Here is a 19,632-nt window from a genome sequence, read left to right as displayed (position 1 = left end):
TGTTGGTGTTTTCTTTTTTTTTTCTTTCTTTTTTTTTTTTTTTTTTTTTTTAAGTAGAAAAGATTAATTAAAATCTGTTATCTGTCAATTAATGGTAAGTACTTGCTCAGGAGTAGCAGATTTATTTTTTTTTCCTGCACAAAAGCGTGGTCATTTCAAACTTATGACCAACTTAGTGGAATTGTCTCTTAAGGTAATCTAACATAAAACCACTACAGCTTTTCCAGACTTCTATACCACTCATAAGACTTATATATTAAGTACTGAATGACCAAGTTAAATGTGATTAAAAGTGCATCAGTCAGTATACTCAGTAGATTATGGAGCTGCTTTCAAAGTGATATGCTTAAAGTTTCTAATAAGTGATTGATAATCTATCTGTGCACTTGGATCTAAAACTGTGCAAGTTCATCAAATGGAAATAGATTTGCTTTGTTTCATAATGATGATTTATTCTTGAGAGCCTAGTGCTCTTCCATTATCCACTGCAACTTTAAAGGTATTCTAAAAAGTACTTTTCCTAAATGTTTGAACTTTAATAGTAAGTTAAATCTTAAACAAAATCCAACTGGGTCTTGAAAAACTGCTGGCAGCACCTGAGTAGGATTTTGTGGGGTTTGTTTGTTTTCTGCTTCCCTTTTAAATTCTAAAATTAGCCAGAAGAGTCTTAAACTTGATTGAACCATGAATTATCTATTTAGTAGGAAGAGGAAAGATAGATTTTAACAAGGAGATTAAAGAATAAATAGATTTGGAAATCAAGTATTGGATGAACTTAAATATTTAAAATTGTGTAATGAGACAAATTCTAAAGGATAGATTATATTCCCCAGTGGGGACTTGCTTTTTAGTATCTTTTATGTGAGCTTTGAGCTTTTTTTTTTATTATTATTGTTATTATTATTTTTAGAGCTACATGGGAGCTGCGAGTCTTGGTTCACCGCATATTATCTTAGGTGCTGGTTGTATACATTGTATAGCTGAATCATGTGTTTACCTGGTGGAGGATAGCTCAATTTAACATAGTTCTGTAGGGAAATAAGGCTGACACTACTAGTTCCTGATAAAATTTGTTTTATCTTATGTATTATGTCATTTGGAGATACTAGCTTGTTACTGAGATTGCACTATGTAATGTGAAGGTTGCAATAGTTGCTGGTTTTACTGTGTTGTTTATATGCAGTAGGAATCTGACACCTCAGCTTTTTTCATTTAATCTTATACACTACATCAATCCAATTCAATAGCTCCCGATCCTCAGATAATCTGCTTGCCCTTAGCTGCTGTGTTCTTTCTTCTGCCTCTTGCCTTTACCTGCTAGGGCAATGAGCTGGTCCTCGGGACGTTTCTGGTGTGTACTACTGGTGAGACAAGTGTCATGGCTTTTAAACATGGTTAGTGTGTATGCAGCACATACATAATAACTAGCTTTTTTTTTTTTAATTTGAAGTCTGAATCATTTCAGCATCTTTTTTTTTTTTTTTTAAAGGTAAACATTTGACTTGTAGCAGTTGAAAATTACTGCAAGAGGGCTTTTTGTTTGAATTTAATATTTCTGCCCATGTGTCAACCATGCCATGAGTGCACATACATATATTTTTTTTTACATTCATTTGAGCCAGTAAAGAAGTTCAGCTTTTTAATATGAACTGTTTTAAATAATGAACAGTTTGACCAGTTGTGGTTATATGCATGTTTTGTTTTTGTTGTTGCTGTTGTTTTTGCTTTTGTTGTTTTCCTTTTTTTTTTTTTTTCCTCCTAATCCTGCCCTAGGTAGATGAGGATAGAAAGTAGAAAGCTTAATCTGGAGGATGGCCAGAGCTGGTTAAGTGATTATGTGAGGGAGTTTACAATGAGCTGCTGTGGAGTTCAGCCCAAACTAGACATTTAAGTTATTTTACTTTAAAATATTTCATGTGGCTGTATAAACCCTCGACCAGCCAGCAGAGTAATGTCCTGGTTCCCTCTCACTTTTTCCCTAAAAGAGAGTGCCTGCTCTAACAGACACTTCTCTTTAAATTACACAAAGTCTTGCACTGCCAGCTGCCTCTTCAGGCCTCTTGTAGCTATTCTCCTGACACAGCAATAAGAAGCTTTTCTGATCTTTTTGTAAGATCTATCATGTTTACATCTGTGTAGTTGCCTCCCATAACACTACTACTGTTAAGACATGTTCAGAGCCAGCACACTACAAGGGCATTAAAAAAAAGTTATTTCTTAAACTGTCTCCGGTAACTTAATAATTGAAAGTGTCCATTTAAAACTATTGTTGGCCTTCATAAAGCCCAAAAGCAATGCAGCTGCTTGCATTTAAATCACAAGCTATTTAATTGCTGTAAATTAACATGACATATAATTATTTTTGAAGTGTCTATGTTGCAAAGTAGGGACAATTTGGTCTTACAAACCTCCCGTAAGGGGGTTGTGAAACTAGCCAAGGTAATAATTGGTCTGTTAGTTGAATAAATGCATCGATAAAGGAAACTTTTGATTTATGCTGCCTATGTATTCAATGAAAACCACCTTCAGATGCTAAAAGTAACTTTATCTATTTTGTAATCTACTTTATAAATAAAGATTGATGCTTTAGTTCAGTGTTGTCTGAATCATTTCATAGTCTCCCTTTAACAAAGATACATATTTTATTATCATGGTGTACAACAGGCGAAAAAAGGAAGTGACTGGAGGATAAGAACAGAGGTGGGCAGGAACCAAGTTTCTGATTCTTGCTATTGAAGAAGAATCCTTATATGCTCTGTTACACAGCTACTTTCTTATTGTTTTATGGAAGCCTTCATAGCAGGCTCCAAGTGTGTTTAACGCCTGAGGGTTTTTATGCTTTCAACAACAAACTGCTTCAGAAAACTTTCTTTTAAAATGCTGAAGTAGTTGATTAGTAATCTAATAGTTCTAGCCGCTGTTATTTGCTCAGCATGAGGTATTAAAATTAAATGATCAAATGGTGATGTTTCATAAATATTTCTCTAAACTGCCAAGAACTAGTCTGCTTGTAGTCTTCCTAAAGAACACTTAGTGGTTTGGCTTGTCTTTTAAATGTCCTGCCAACACATTGCCACAGGGAAAAGGGATGATAGGGCAGTTTGGCAGGTGGAAGAAGGAAATTTGTGGATGTTTTGAACTAGAGTTTAAGAGTAATTTTAATGCAAAATGCTGTATAAAAAGACGGTTCCTAGAAGAGGCACGGGTAAGAGAGGAAGGAGGTATGCTGCATGTGAGCATGAATATCACAGACAACTTGAACAAAAGCCACTTTATTTGCCTTATGTTCAGTGGGTGTTTAATACAACTCTCCACTAGCCATCTTGAATACAAAGGTGCAGTAATTCTTAACATTTCAGCAAGAATATGAAATATTACAGCTGACAAAAAAAAATAATATCCAGCTATTAGCAGCTATACCAAGTTTTTTCTCACCTCCAACTCCATCATTCCTTTATTCACCAAGAACATGAACGACCAATTTACTGACTTCTGTCACAGAAAGCTTTAGTATAGTAATTAATGTAAAGGATGCAGCCTAGGATAGTTTAATGCTTTTTGCAGGGAACAAATGAAGCAGAAGTCAGCTACTATTGGCCCATCATTGGCTATAGGTGCTGGGTTTAGTATCTGCAGATCTTAAAAAACAAACAAACAAAACTTCGGGGGTAGGGAAGGTCCCCTCTCCTGGCAACTTGTGAATAACAGAAAAACAGATAAGCTAGCTACATTCACTTAACACATACCTTTATTCCTCACTGGGATATTCCTCACTATGAAAAGAGTTTAATTTTTATAATTTACTTTTTAACTGAAGTGGTAGCAAACGTGCTTCATTTTCATTGAGTGAGGAGAACTACCAGCAAAACTTAGGTGCTAACAGGCAGGCAGCCCAAAGAGGCAGCTCACAGGTCCACTATGATGTAAGAACGCTAACTCACACACCTGTGATAACAATGCTCCTTGTACCTAGAACATCACATCTGTTACATGAACAAAATTGTTCTACAACACCAGCAGCGAATAGCACTCATCAGGGAGATGACAAACCAACTTCAGAGCAACAATACAGATGTATTTGAGCTCCAGGGAACAGTAAAATGCAGAAATTATCTAGAAGAAAGCCTTCAAGTAACAGCTGGAATAGTTGCTTTAAGAATGACTTAAATGCATTTTATTCTCATTTCAGTTTATAGCAGGGTGTTTTTTTCCCCCCTCCACTATACCTGGTCCAAAGCTGTACAGCTTTATTCCATGCAGTGAGGTTACTATAATGCTATTATCAGAAACAGAAGCAACATAGAATGCACGTTGTTTCCAAGACTAAAGGTTTTAAGAGCTGGAATAAGCATCTACAGTCATAATGCAGTTTTTATTTATGTTAAACAGCTTTTAATGTTTATACTCAATAAAACTAGAAACGGTTTAAGTGGATTCTTTTCTAGGTTAATCTATCATTTTGAAAGGGAAATAAAGAATAACTTAACCTGAGTTCTAATGTTATAAAAACAAGTGCTAGAAATCATATGCCTTCTACAATGATATGTGCCCCTAAATGCAGTTAGATTCTTTTCTGTGTATTTTTTTTCCATAATCATAGATCTTAGTTTAGCTGTATGCCAAACTGTTTTCCTATCCCTAAGCTGTCAAGAAAATTTTGAAGTACAATAAAAGGTTTATATGAAACTAACCTTTTTCACTTACAAAGGTAGTCCAAAGTATCTAGAATCTCAATAAAAGTAGAATGAAGTCTTCTTTGGTCTGTCGATCTTTCTGCTTTTGAAAGCTTTCAATGCCTTTAAATGTATATTTTTAATATTTACTTATATACATAAATATAAGTAAGAGCTTAATTATTTAGCTAAGGAAAGGGCAGAATTGGTCCTAACAACATTATATTGGTCTCTTTTAACAGAATAAACCATCTGCATTTGCAATGTCTCATATAGAATCTTATTCTAAAACATAAAATATTAATTGTGAGTCTTCCTATGAACAAAGATTAAACCGTTTGTCATCACACTGAGTTCACCAAAAGAAAGCTATACATTGTTTTGCATTTGTATTAGTGTAATTGTTTTACTTATAAAACCTTGAAACCTAGAAGATAGCAACATTTATTTGAATAAAAAAAATCCTGAGAAGACTTTTTCAAAGTCACATTCACAAACATTACCAGTCTATTCTCAGATTAAAATGAACTCTCAAGCTAAAATGCTAAGCAAGAAGTTGGTTTTAAATGGGTACTACTATTGTGTCTTTCCAAGAAGACAGTGTTAAGTACCAACTGTAACTATGAAATGTTTTTCTCTTCAGTAGAAAAAAGTCTAGTAGATCACTCAAGAAAGCGATTTGCAGAAAGACATCCTAACCTGCAACTGTCCCACGTGTTTGCCAAAGACATACTTGAAAATCAAAAGACATTTCCATTTCATAATCTATTTGTTTAAAAAGCTGTGTAGATGATGTACCAGCAATAAAACTTAATACAAAAAATAAAAAAATAAAAATCTGTTGAAGGTCCAGTGACTAAGGATATGTGGAAATGCTGCTCAGTTAAAAAAACAGCACAATGGTGACAAGCCAACAGCACACCTTATACGCAGGCCAGAAAGTTCTGGAAAGCAGAAAAGCTGATAATGTCGCACTATGTGCTGATAGAAGTCTGCGTTTGTTGCTGGTTTCTACTCTGTTTAGAAAACGTGTGTATCAGAAGAAACATACGTCAAGCTTTTATCTCTTGTAGATGCTGCTGGACCTGCAAAAGAACAGAGAGAAGTACAAATAACTGACACTGTAACTACAAAAAAGGCTAAAAATAAGCCTTCAATCTGAAAAGCTACATACCGTCTTACTGTTTGGCCTCCTGTTTTTCTTCTCATTCAGACACTGATCAGCAATTGAATACATTTTATGAACTGAAGTTGCATCCCAGTCATGCATCTTTGCATCAATATAATCCTCAATAGTTGCTTCCTCGTCCTCAATTTCATCTTTGATACCTAACTGCAAGAGAGTTTGAAGCAATGAACAGATAACATGTAAGCATCTGAAGATCATAATTCCACAGTAGCAATTTGAAAACTTGCTTTGGGCTCTGCACTTATTTTTGCAACCACGTTTCTAGACAAAGAATAATGGCAGTGGTTTGGCTGCATAATTATCCATCAATATTTTCAGAAACAACTTATGAGACTATAGTGTGTGATAGAAGCGTACAGTACATTTATCTCTGAGTTAACACAATTGCATAGCAAGTTCCTTTTAGCTGCGTCATACAACTTTAATATTCAAGGCTTAGTACAGTTTCTTATCAGGCTGCTTCTCTTGAAAAAGTAACAAAGTACCCGTTTACTTACTAACCCACAAGTAGGCAAGCATAAGCACAAATAACTTTTCTTTTTTGTCAAGTTTGTAAGGCCTCATTCTTGAGATTAATGCCTTCCTCCACCAGTCGGTCACTGGCTGCTATGTCTACTCTAAGGAAACTTCTACATCAGTTGACAAGGAAAAACCAGACGATGTCATCTACCTGGACTTGTGTAAGGCCTTTGACATGGTCCCAAGTGACACCCAGATCTCCAAATTAGAAAAATATGGATTTGAAGGATGGACCATTCAGTGGACAAGGAGTTGTCTCGAAGGCCACACTCAGAGAGTGGTGGTCAGTGGCTCTACATCCAGATGGAGGCCAGTGACAAGTGGTGTCCCTCAGGGGTCTGTCCTGGGACTGGTACAGTTTAATATCTTTATCAATGACATGGACAGTGGGATTGAGTGCACCCTCAGCAGGTTTGCAGATGACACCAAGCTGCATGGTGTAGTCAATACACCAGAAGGAAGGAATGCCATCCAGGAGGAGTTGGATAAACTTGTGAAGTGGGCCCATGTTAACCTGATGAGGTTCAACACAGCCAAGTGCAAGGTGCTACACCTGGATCAGGGCAATCCCAGACAGAAAGGAGCACAGACTGGGAAAAGAACTCATTGAGAGCAGTCCTGCAGAGAAGGACTTGGCGGTTCTGGTGGACTAAAAGCTTGACATGAGCCAGCAGTGCACCCTTGCAGCCCAGAAGGCCAACTGCATCCTGGGCTGCATCAACCAAGGCAGATGATTGTCCTCCTCTGCTCTGCCCTTGTGAGGCCCCACTTGCAGTCCTGCATCCAGGCCTGGGGCCCTCAGCCCACAAAGGATGTGCACCTCTTAGAATGGCACCACAGGGCTGGCCACAGAGTTGACCAGAGGGCTGGAGCACCTCTCCTACAAAGACAGGGAGTTGGGGATGTTCAGTCCAAAGAAAAGGCTCTGGGGTGACCTCAGTGCAGCTTTTAAATACTTCAAGGGTGCTTATAAGAAGATGGAGAGCAACTTTTTGCTCAGGCAGACAATGATGGGACAAGGGGAAGGGTTTTAAACTAAAAGAAGGGAGATTTAGAATTTAGATATTAGGAGGAAATTCTTCACTCAGTGGGTGGTGAGGCACTGGCAAAGGTTGCCTGGAGAAGCTGTGGAAGCCCCATGTAGGTGTTCAAGGCCAGGTAGAACAAGGCCCTGGGCAACTTGCTCTAGGGGAAGGTGTCCCTGCCCAGGGCAGGGAGTCTGGAACTGGATGGTCTTTAAGGTCCCTTCCAACCCAAGCCATTCTATGATTCTAGTCTGAAATCAATTTTCAAATCTGATGGTTTTAGTCCCAAACTTTCCAGCCCCAACGCACTTGAACTACGTTATCGGCAATCACAAATACTGTCTGAGGAATACCACAGACAAGTCAGTGAACAGAGGCAGGCCTTCTGCTGTCCCCTATGGGTGAGTCTGAAACTGCTGACATTCAACCACCCTAAAATTTTCAAAGCTAGGGATGTCACGTTGTCTTACACTGACCATTCTCTTTATGCTCCCTAAAATATGTTACAATGATAAAAACGTTCCAACCATAATCTAAAATGGAATAAAAAGTATGATTTATCTTGTGAAAAATCCCACTTTAAATAAATAAATAAGGCTTAGGATTGCATTTGACACAGCGTTGAGTTCTCCAAGGTCATCACAGAGTTCAACAGGATAAGTATTACTCTACTCCAGAAGATACAGATTAGAGAAAATATTCTATTAATAGTACACAGGTATTCCTAAAGCTGTGTTAGAAGTGATCTGATATTGAATAGTATGGAACAAAACCAAACCAAAAGTCATTTCTATTTCATACTAAGTAAATAATTAAGTTTTCCATTAGAACTATACCAGGAAAATCTTGGATTAAGTAGTTTGAAATAAATAAATAAATAAATAAACCAAAATGAAAAAGAGCAAATTAATAAGATTTTTAATTCAAAAAAGAATAAGTTTGGAGACATAGTTCCCAAATTAGCAGACAATTTCTACTTAAACATTAAAAATCAAAACACCCCAGAATAGCTCTTCAATTCCCAACTTCCCTAGGGTTAAAAACAAGGTATTTGCAAATTCTTAGTGAAGTTGAAGAGGATGAAAAATGATACAGGAATGGTAAGAAACAAAGAACCAATGGAGATGAATGCTTTAAGATGCTCTAGTGAAAGATGAACTACCAGGTTATCTGGGTAAAACTGGATTACATGTATGTTCATAAAGCAGAATGGTGTGTGTGTATATGTGTATATAGATATATATATATATACACACATACACACACGTATATGTATGTATGTGTGTATATATCAATAAGAAACAATATCAAAACAAAGAAATAAAGCATCAGATTGGAAGGAGATGACCTTGGGGACGGGGCAGTTATCTACCAGCCAAGAGAGAAAACTTTCTGCCTCACTTCTAAAACACACATTGATACAATAGCTCTTATCATAACTGCATCTCCTGCTGACTAATTTGATTGTCTAATGACCTGTTAACTGACTACGATTTCACATGATGTGATCCTGGAGGGAGAGAGGGAGAAAGCAAAAAGAAAAATACCAGTAACTGTGGCTCCCGGTTTTCATCTACTGGTGGAAGGCCCGTTATTATTTCTAATAAGACCTAAGAGAAAAAAAAATAAAAATCAGAAGAGAAGAAACATACAACAACCCTTAGCATATATACCATTTGAGAAGAGGAGCATAATCCTCAGTCTTTCAAACAAATGTTCATAGAATCCATATTTGTCCAAAGACAGCCCTCTATGCAATTGTTTGGTGTTCCTTCCTTTACTTCCATTATCACTTATTAGCAGTGTGGTTTGGGAAGTTTTTCCTCATCCTATATTGCATTGCTTCAAAGCAAAATGGAAGGACTCCCAAGATACTCAATTACACTATCTGGCCTATCTGCCCATGAAACTAAATGCCGTGAAGGAGGGTGTCAATGGCTCTTGAATCTATTCAGAATTGATTCATTTTTCTCCCAAATAATAAGCAGTTATCTTATTTGGATTAGATAAGCACTGTATTCAGCTTTAAGGCAAATCCCACATGGTAGCACACATTTGGTGCTGAAATATAGTAAAAGAAAATTTAAATTTGAATCATTTTCTTAAAAATCTTCAAACAGAGTCACATTTCTGTGCATTACTATGCAAGAAGTAAAACAGTTTTACATTACTTCAACCTATATTTAGTTGGAACTTAGAATGTTGTTTTACTCTGGCCTTTCATACATAAATTCACATTCTAAAGATATCCATTTGAAAGTGCATTAGCAAAGTCAAAGTTTTGATCCACATAGTTAAATGCTTTTAAACAAATCAAAGTTCAGAAATACTTTCTTACGAGCACATGCACCAGGGGCAGGGTAAGGAGAAATAATAGATCAGAGATAGTTTTCTCATTCTTGGTTCCCTGTATTCTTGATTCTGTACACTTTTACCAGTCACAAAACAGAATTCATATATAGCTTTGAACATTCTACTTACTACTCCAAAACTGAAGATATCAGATTTAGGTGTTATTTCTCCTCGCAAAGCTTCAGGTGCCATATAGGCTGCTGTTCCAACAACTCTATCAGTCATGATGGTTTGTGTAAACGTTACAGACGCTCTTGCAAGTCCAAAGTCAGAAATTTTGGGCACATATGTATCAGTTAATAAGATATTTGCACTGGTAGAAAGTGGAGAAAAAAGAAAAATTAATTTTCCAAACCAGTGACTTGGTTTTATTAAAGACTAATAACTTTTTAGTAACTAAATGCAAACTGGTGTTCTGAATGTTTCTTGAAATATAAGGTCTTTATTCATATTTCTTTATATATATACATAACTTTTTTTGAAATTGCTCAATTTCAAAATGAATTGCTCTAAGTAAATTAAGATCTGTCTGACAGGAAGACAAATCCATGCAGTTTTTCTTGTGCATGCATGCAAAGAAGAAACAAACAAATAAATAAACAATAAAAAAAAAAAGACACAAAAAAAAAAAAAAAAAAAAAAACAAGAAAGAGCAAAATTGGGTATTGGATCACATTAGAATTCTTAGTTGTTAAATCTCTGAACCAATAAAAGCAGGTTTTATAACTATTATCTAATACAATGTCAACCATTACAAATTCCCATGTAAAACGAATAACAATACTTATATTCTTCTCTTGAAACGTGCTGTGTTTCTATTTGATCTCCAGCTTTTACTGGCCTTACAGAAAACCCGGAGTAGGAGGCCTATGTAAAAGATCTTACATTTTTGAAAAATATTCAGTTGAATGAATTGCGGCATAAATCCTTCTACTATTTCTTATGCTTGTAGAATTTGGAACCATTTCAAAATCACTTATTTAATATTTATAATATTTCTCCTTATTTTCTGACCCCCTTACTGGAACTTATTAGCAAACTACATAGCCAGGTGCAACATGTAACACTAGAAACTTACTCCTAACTTGCCATTCTTGTTCACTAAACCTTGTCAACAAAAGTAACACAGCTGCAAGCTACAAAATGTCACTTGGCACTAGAACAGTTGTGAAAAGCGTTATAATATACAATCATTGCAAGAAGCCAAACATCAGCCAACCGGTTTCATAGTTAAAGCTTGTTAAGTAGGAACAGGATCACAACTTCAAGTTGATAAGCAGCTCTGATCTCTGAAGAGTCAAGTTACGACAGGTCATATTGTGATACACCACAACAGAATCAAGTTTTATTGCAACTGTCAAGCTCCAAAAGATACAGGCACTATTTCCTGGGTATAACCAACCAAAAAACTATGGTCAATTCTGAGAACACCTATTCAGACATGCCCTCACTAGCCTACAGAGAAGCTGTTCCAGTGCCTGGGTAGTTATGACACATTCCCACATAACAGATGAAAAGACAGCTAAGTTTTACTTCATTTTTCATTTTGCTAAGTTTTACCTGGGAGCGGCAGCAATATTAACAACACCAACCAAATTGATTGAACTAGTCACGGTGACAGTGCAAGAGGTTACAAAATGGAATTCAAGAATAACAAAACAAAACTCAGTCCTGTAATATGATCAACTCACAGCAGTTAGAAGGGTAGAGCAGCACAAGGTAATGAAAATGAGTCCCTCCCAGGCATTACACTTGTCCAGAATCTTAAGCAGGGAAGAAAGAAGAAGAAACATGAATTGTCAAAGCAGCAGTACATTTTATGAGGGAGCTGAAGCAACAAACTCTTTCAGCATAGGCTGAATTCACAAAATGTATACATTCTAGATGTAGCAGAGTTGTTAGAAGCCAGAAAGCGACTGAAACATTCATCCGTGACATTCAACCAGTCCGTTTCTCCTCGTTAACTCACAAAAGGAGTAAGGCATTTAGGGCTTTTCTTCAAACATTTGTACTGTGTTGGTATTTCAAAAAGAGAACCAAACTACTAGCAAGAAAGGGAGAAATAAAAATCACAGAATGCAAAAGCTTTTTCTGATCTCTGATATCCCTAGAAAAAAAAAATCTGGTGGTATAACAACCAAGTGAACACCACATCAACCTTGAAGAGCCCTGAATTTCATAAACCTGACTTAAGTCATTTTTAAAGTCTTCATAATAAATAGAAAGAAACCAAAGGGGACACTCAGAAGAAGTGTTCTAGGAAGAAAAAAAAAAAGGCTGGGTTTTCATCTGAAAAACTCCCAATTTAAGAACTCATAATGTTCTCCAACAGCAGCTTTTTTGTTAGCAGCAATTGCAAAACAACAGAACTTCTGTGTGTCTTTGCAGCACTCAAATAACTGTTTGATAGTGACAGATTACAACAGCCCCAATTATCTTTAGAAGTCTGTTCTGGCCATGTCCTTGCGGCACAGACAAGATTACGGTGATGGATGGCACTTGCAGAAAAGATTGTGCCCTTGAGTGAAGCAATGATTCTTTCAGTCTGTTCCCTCTAACAAACTTTAACAGGGTACAACAAAGCAAAAGCAGCCAGTGATAGTCAGCAGCTTTTACCTTTTAATGTCTCTGTGAATATGATTATTGTCATGCAAAAAGTTGATGCCATTTGCTGTACCTTGAGCAATTTTACATCTCGTATTCCAAGAAATTGGTGGAGTGTCATTCTTGAATAAGAAGGGAAAAAGGGAAGTGAAAACATGAAAATTTACTATACGCATAGATACAAAATGTCTACACAATACACATAATACAAAACAACAACAACAAAAAACACAATCCAAAACAACAATTGCGTGCCATATGTTGTGATTTTCAAGTAAATCATTTAAAAGATTAATGGCATAGATTTCTTAATTTACTTTGACAGTCACATACAGTTCTCTTCCCCACACTCTGGATAAGGTTAATTTACTTTTTTTTGCAGGTGTTCTCAATAATATTTGATGCTGAGCCTGTATGACAAGCTACATTGCAAAGAACTATCAGCATCTACTGCACCTTGCTCTTTGTATCAGCACCAATACCAGTGCCTTTTAAGTCAAAGCCCATCACTCCAAGCAATCAACATTTTTGTACTATTAATAAGAAGTTAATCTTCCAACATTTCTGGACTTAACACTTCTCCAAGAGTTTAGCTCAATCCACACTAATAACTAGACCTTGGAAGCGAAGACACCTTTCAAAGTGCATTTCAAAAGCACTTTTTAATCTTGTCAGTAGCCAAGGGAGGAGGATTAGAGTATTTTATCACTCTACCACCTCCCTTGCCTGCTCCTCAAAGCCGAAACAAGAAGCAGATGACATAAGAGTTTATGCCCCAAACAAAGACAGTGAATTCACAATGAATCCTGCTTTATCAGCATACACACACATTCAGTATATGCATTCCTCACCTATTTGACTTTATCTGACGAGGACTCTTTCTGAATTTATATTGTAAATTTGTCTTTTCCTTGTAAAAAAAATTAGTTTAAAAAAAAATGCATTTCCAATTTTAGCTTTCAATTACCACTATTCTTCTCAGCTCACTTGTTGATAATGGCCAAAGTTACATGTATATGAAAACATTCATCTCTGTCAAGGACAGTCATTTCTACAAATAAACTTGCACTGTCTTAAGCAAAACTTAACCTCTCTTCTATATTGACTCAGCTGGAAAGCAAAAACAAAAAACCTGCATGCATGTAGGTATCTGAGCAAATCAAACAAACCAGCCTGAGCCAGCAGTGCTACCAAACACATCCAGGCCTTTCCCCATTCAGTGCTACTTATTCTCATCCTAACACAATTCCTTCCTGTTGGGGCAAAGCTGGAAACTTGCAGAGAAAATGTCTCCAGTTGAAATGTAAAGATTTTGCTCAGAGTTCATCCTGATCAGTATCCCAACCCAGCTCTCCATCCAGCTACTAAACGCTTGAGCCAGCACAGCAGGAAGATCAGTGCAGAAAAAGCAAAGCTACATTTTTGGGTTGTGGGGGCATGGGTTGTTGAACAAACACCAATTTAAAATGTTGAACAGATGACAACCTCAGAAGTTGCACCTGCTTAATATAAAGCAGGTTTTATACTGTTAAATTACTGTGATTACTGTGGACACACCTAGCGGGTTAAATCTGGTTTACCATTTTTATCCCTCCAACAAGGGCTGGTTTCTCCCTCATACACAAAATTGCCTTTATCAAAAAAGAACTAACTTCTGTGTTATTAAAGGCCAAGGCTAGAAGATACATCATTTGATTAAATCAGACGAAAGCATTACACAAAATAATAATTAAAAAGAAGCATACCCCATTTGTTTAGGTTCTTCAGAAAGCGATACACAGACTAGGAACATCATGTTACAGCTGCTATCACAAGGGCAGTTTTACAACACAAAATCTCAGGGGCTAGCAGAGAACAAGCCAATGTCAGAAGCAGGAGCTGCAGCACCCTCTGCTCCACTCCACAAAAGCACAGCAAGTCCAAGCTTCCCTGGACTTCGGGGTACTGGTGCATCACATCATATTGTTATCCACTTTGACTAATTAACACTGAGTCTAAAACATCTGTATATAACATTACTGGAAGAGTACTTCTCATCACATGTCTTTCTTCTAGAACACAAGACCAAGTAGTAAAATATTGTTTGGCCACTACAGTTTGCTACTGTTCCAAAGGGATTTCAGAAATAGCACCACTTTAAAAAAGTAAGGCAGCTGGAAGCTAGGAAAGATTTTACTTACCAGACAAGCAAGTCTATCAAGCAATGAACCATTGGGCATGTACTCATACACCAGACAGGGCTGGGCACCATCACTCGAGAAACCAAGCAATTCCACTAGATTCTCATGCTGACACCTGTGGCAACAAAATTCTATTCAGATACGTTCTGCCAAGCTCCTAACGTTTGTGAGAAAGCAAGGCAGAGGCAACTTGCTCCCCCATGCCACATTTCAGCCCTACTGCACAAGAAACCAGCCATTTGTCAGCAGCAGTGCTTTGATGTGACCCAAATACACTCATGATCTATATGAAGTTTAGCAGCATAAGGTAAATTTTCAGGTTAAGACATAAATAAGGGACCATGCTAGCTGAAGTGTTATCTAGCAACTCAGATTCTCAGAAAAGGTTATAGTGATATTTATGATCTGCTACTTACTTTGCCATCATTTCTATTTCTTGATCAAATTGCTGTTTCAAATCCTGAGCACTAATATTAACCATCTACAAAGAAAGTATTTGACATTAATATTGTTGTACATATTCAAAAATCGGTCATTGTTCACAAACCAAGTTGTTGGTCTTTATTTTAATTATTTACACATAACACCTACTTAAATACTGCTTACTGAATTCAAAAACAAACAAACAAAGTATCAGAACATGGTCTTTAATATCATGTAACATGATGTTACTGGAGTAATTAATCCAGCTTCATCAGTCACCAGCTTAGCATAGAATGGTTTGGGCTGGAAGGGACCTCAAAGCCCACCCAGCTCCAGCCCCCTGCCATGGCAGGGACACCTCCCACCAGACCAGGTTGCCCAAAGCCCCATCCAGCCTGGCCTTGAGCACCTCCAGGGATGGGGCACCCACAGCTGCTCTGGGCAGCCTGCGCCAGGGCCTCACCACCCTCACAGTAAAGAATTTCTTCCCAATATCTAATGTAAAACTGCCCTCTTTTAGGCCCCAGAGCTGAATGCAGTGCTCCAGGTTTCACCAGATCAGAGCAGAGGGGGAAAATCCCCTCCCTTGCCCTGCCGGCCACATTCTTTTGACTCAGGCCAGGACACGGTTGGCTTTCTGGGCTGCGTGCACACATTGCCAGGTCACACTGAGTTTTTCCACCAAACAGCATTCCCAAGTCCTTCTCAGGGCTGCTCTCAATTCATTCTCCACCCAGCGTGCATTTATGAGTTTTACCTCACTTGATTCTCCTACTTGTACATTTTATTTCACTGCATCTTCCTACTAAAAGCACTTACTAGTTACAAAATTAGTTATTCACACAAAATATTTATTACAAAGACTGAAATTATACAGCAATACCTATTTAGTTTGTTTAGCTTGTGAGTCTCCTGCCTGACTGTGCCATAGGAACTAGAAGGGAAACCTCACCTGCTCCCCTTCCCTTCTGCCCCTTCTTGTGTGCAGGGGGAGGAGGGGAAGTGAAGAAGCACCTTGCTCACCCCAACAACTATCCAAGCCACCATAAGAACCACTGAAAGGCAAGACATCATCTCTGCTGACAGTGACAGCATGCACCACACACAGGACTACAGGATACGGTTCTCAACTCAACTGATGTTTAATGTAGGGATGCTTTTTGAAACCTATCATTCAACACCTTCCACAGATAAACAAGACTATACTATATGGTCATTTTTCAGAAAAGATGTTGAGGATAACTCACAGCAGCAAGTTTCTTCACAGCTACGTTTCTGCCATTGATGTAGCCTTTGAACACCACGCCAAAGCCACCTTCTCCCAGCTTATTACCTCCATCTGATTCTGGTCGTGCATCGAAATTATTTGTAACACTTTCCAAGTCACGAAACCAAAAATTGTGGAAATCTAAGAGAGATATATGCCATTTAACACAGAAATGCATTTTTGCTTATGGGACAAGCACATTGAATTGATTCTGTCTATCTGCTACAACACAAATCCTGACATAACAGAGCCCTACTTTCTGATGCAAGGAAATAAATGTAAAAAAATAATCTTTCTTTTTAAAAAATATCTTTCCTTAATCATCTTTTCTCCAACCTTCTCAGGTATTTCTGATACTTAAGATCCAGATCTAAAGGACAAGGTGGTAAACAGTCTACAAAATCAGTATTGAAAGAGGGCAACAGGTTTATGTGTAGCACTAAACAAATTGCAACTCAATTAATAATTAAGTTTTCCATTACATTAGCCACACTAATTGCAGGGTGCATCTCATATTCTGATGACTTATTATTACCACAAGCTTCATTCACGGTCACACAGAAGAAAAAAAAAAAAAAAAACAAAAGCAAGGAGATAGGAATGTAGTCATTACTCCAACGTGCTCCTAGGATTTATTTCACAGAGGTGAAGGACGGATCAACAAAAAAGATTGTACCTAAAGTTTTGCAAACTAAGCACCTACCCGTGTTACTAGACTGTGAGCTGTTTTCCTGACTTAAGTAGGAAGCAGTTGAAGGTTGCTCCTCTGTATTCTGAGAGGGACTAGGTTTTACAGCTGCCACTTCTTTTTCCTGTATAGGCAGCCGCTTCTCATCTATGGGCAAAGTTTCCTGCGAAGAAAGTGGTAACGTAACTTCTTGTGCCTCCTTTACAGCTTCTGAAAATGGAATTTAGAGAAAGGGTTAACTGTGTTAGGAATAAGAAAACAAACAAACAAGTAACAGTATGGCATTATTAACTCAGATTATGCAAAATGTAAACTCCATGAAAAGATTATATTCTTCTTATGTGAATACTACAGGGCTTTTATTCAAACTTGAAGCACTCTAAACCAATTCTATAAAGCTTGTATCGTAAATAATGATAAAGACAGCCACTGTAGGTTATTTTGAGGTAATCCTTTCCGACCTTCAGGTTGCTGTGAGGCTTTTTAGCCCCCCAGAGAGCTGCTGACAGAGCCCAGAGGGGTGGGTTACCTGGCAGCAGAAGGCTCGCGGGTGCCAGGAACTGATTCCTGAGCAGCAGCTCCACCAGGTCAGCGACCGTGCAGTTGGTGGTGCCCCAGTCGTAGAGCAGCTCGCAGGTGGGGCTCTTCCCCATGCGCTCGAAGGCCTCGAACCTCCTGAAACCACAAATTGGAGGCGGCTTTGAGAAGAGCAGCGTGAGGAAGCAGGGGCAGAGATTAACGGCGAACGCAAGGGCATTAAAAATGAGGGTGTAACGGATTGCGTGAACTACTTAGAGGCATGAAAAACAGCACGGAAATGCACATTTGGGTATAACACACGCAGCTTCAACGCTGTGTTGGGGCACACAGTGCGCTTTACGTGTCCGTGGCTCTGCTTTATTCTGATTTTGGCCGATTTCGCCGCGTATCGCCTGCCTGGAGAGCCAAGCGGGGCGGAAGGCAGAGGAACCGGGCTGGGACCAGCCCCACGGGGCAGCCCCCGCAGGCACCCCCCGGGGCAGCACAGCGCGACCCCCGCTTTGCTGCTAAAAACCCCAAAAACGGGGCCGCGCTGCGGGACCGGGGAACTTCCCGTTAACCCGGGGACCTGATGTGCAGCTGCGTGTATCTGCTCTCCCCCGAGGGGCCGGCGATGTCCGCGGCCAGCCGCCTCCAGCCGTCCTGCGGGTCGATGTACGCGGCCAGGCGCTGCAGCAGCCCGTAGGGCAGGCGGCGCAGCGGGGTGGTGGGGCCCACCGCCCGGTTCATCCCGCCCGGAGCGAGCCCACCGCGTAATTCCCCTTTAAGAGGGCAGGGCCTGGCGGAAGCGCGCTCCGCTCCGCCTTCTCGGGGCGCTCCACTGGGAGGGGGGAATAGAGGGGGAGCGCTTTCTCCCCCCTCCGCTGGAGGGAGTTGGTAGCGCCCTCATGGCTCCCTCACGGCTCCCCCGCGCCCCTCCCCGCGGCGCCCCCTGGCGCCATCTTGGATCCGTATCCCTGTGCGCGGGGCCGCCTTTATTTCCATTTTTATTTAATTTTCAACCGCGTATTTTTAATTTTATCTCGATTTTTAATTCTAACTCGATTTCGAGTTTTAATTTCTCGCCTCGCGGGGGGCCATGCTGCCTTCCTTCGGCTACGCCGCCGCGCACAGCGGCTTCCGCGGCACCCTCAAGGGCTGCCCCGGCGACTTCGTGGTGCGGGAGCTGCCGCTGCCCCCGCGCGGCCCCGAGCGGCCGCGGGCGGAGCCGGCTCCCCTCAGAGCCCCGTCCCCCGGCGGGCAGCAGCCCGCAGCGGGGCTCCCCGAGCCGCCCGGCGACCCGCTGGCGAGCTGCCTGGGCGAGGAGGCGAGCGAGCGGCTGGCCCGCTTCGCCCGGGCGCTGAGGGAGGCGTGGGGCGGCGGCGAGCTGAGCCTGGGCAGCCCGGGGGGCAAGGCGGAGCGGGCGGGGGTGCACAGCGCCGTGCGGCAGCGCTTCCCCTTCCTCGCCACGGCCACCAGGGGCCGCGAGGTGGTGGTGAGAGGCGACGAGGGCTACCGGGAGCTGCGGCAGCTGGTCAGCGAGCCCGAGGCCAGCGGCTTCTTCAGGTTCCTGGACGCCAAGGTGGAGGGCTCCACCTTCTGCTTCGAGCCCGACGGCGACAAGGAGCACCGGCGGGCGGTGCACCACCTGCTGGGCAGGAGGTTCGGGAAGCTGCTGGAAACCAAGAGCTTCGCCCTGCCCCGCGGGGACATGGCGATAACCGTGCGGTTCCGGGGCAGGCGGTCCCGAAAACGGCCTGCTGAGGGCTCCCCTGACGGGCAAGAAGTTTACACAGGTAAATATTGTGGTGGTTTTAGGAAGTGTTAGGGCTGCTCGCCCACGGGCCTGGTGACAGGGCGAGGGGGAATGGGCTGAAGTTGCGCCAGGGGAGGTTTAGGTTGGATGTTAGGAAGAACTTCTTTACCGAAAGGGTTGTGAGGCACTGGAACAGGCTGCCCAGGGAAGTGGTGGAGTCACCATCCCTGGAGGTCTTCAAAAGACGTTTAGATGTAGAGCTTAGGGAAATGGTTTAGTGGGGACTGCTAGCGTTAGGTCAGAGGTTGGACTCGATGATCTTGAGGTCTCTTCCAACCTAGAAATTCTGTGATTCTGTATTACAGTGTTCTTCACTAACACTGACCCTCAGAATCACTTTAGTATGATACATAGGCCTGATGCACCCGTTGCTTATC

At 40.4% G+C, this 19,632-nt stretch overlaps 1 protein-coding gene across 1 annotated transcript; it reads right to left on the bottom strand.

Annotated features, from left to right (window-relative positions):
• Window positions 1-3,256: 3,256 nt before the first annotated feature.
• Window positions 3,257-18,189, bottom strand: IRAK4 (interleukin 1 receptor associated kinase 4). Its single transcript, XM_032208063.1, has 11 exons — window positions 18,029-18,189; window positions 17,450-17,595; window positions 16,936-17,130; window positions 16,213-16,373; window positions 14,959-15,023; window positions 14,543-14,657; window positions 12,375-12,484; window positions 9,888-10,071; window positions 8,954-9,016; window positions 5,848-6,006; window positions 3,257-5,758 (listed from the first exon to the last, which is right to left on the bottom strand). Exons 1-11 carry the CDS (start codon window positions 18,187-18,189, stop codon window positions 5,726-5,728), a joined length of 1,392 nt encoding a protein of 463 aa, XP_032063954.1. The 3' UTR covers window positions 3,257-5,725.
• Window positions 18,190-19,632: the final 1,443 nt, after the last annotated feature.

This window comes from Aythya fuligula, chromosome 1 (assembly GCF_009819795.1).
Source record: "Aythya fuligula isolate bAytFul2 chromosome 1, bAytFul2.pri, whole genome shotgun sequence".
In the NCBI taxonomy this organism is placed as follows: domain Eukaryota; kingdom Metazoa; phylum Chordata; class Aves; order Anseriformes; family Anatidae; genus Aythya; species Aythya fuligula.
The sequence above is the reverse complement of the archived record's forward strand: the minus strand, read 5'-3'. Positions and strand labels throughout refer to the sequence as shown.

Excerpts from the sequence above, each read along its gene's own strand:
- IRAK4 (XM_032208063.1), bottom strand. The coding sequence starts at position 18,189 with ATGAACCGGGCGGTGGGCCCCACCACCCCGCTGCGCCGCCTGCCCTAC. Across the intron at positions 9,017-9,887 it reads ATATCTTCAGTTTTGGAGTA|GTCTTATTAGAAATAATAAC; the intron begins GTAAGTAGAATG and ends TTTTTCTCTTAG. Across the intron at positions 5,759-5,847 it reads GGAGGCCAAACAGTAAGACG|GTCCAGCAGCATCTACAAGA; the intron begins GTATGTAGCTTT and ends GTTCTTTTGCAG.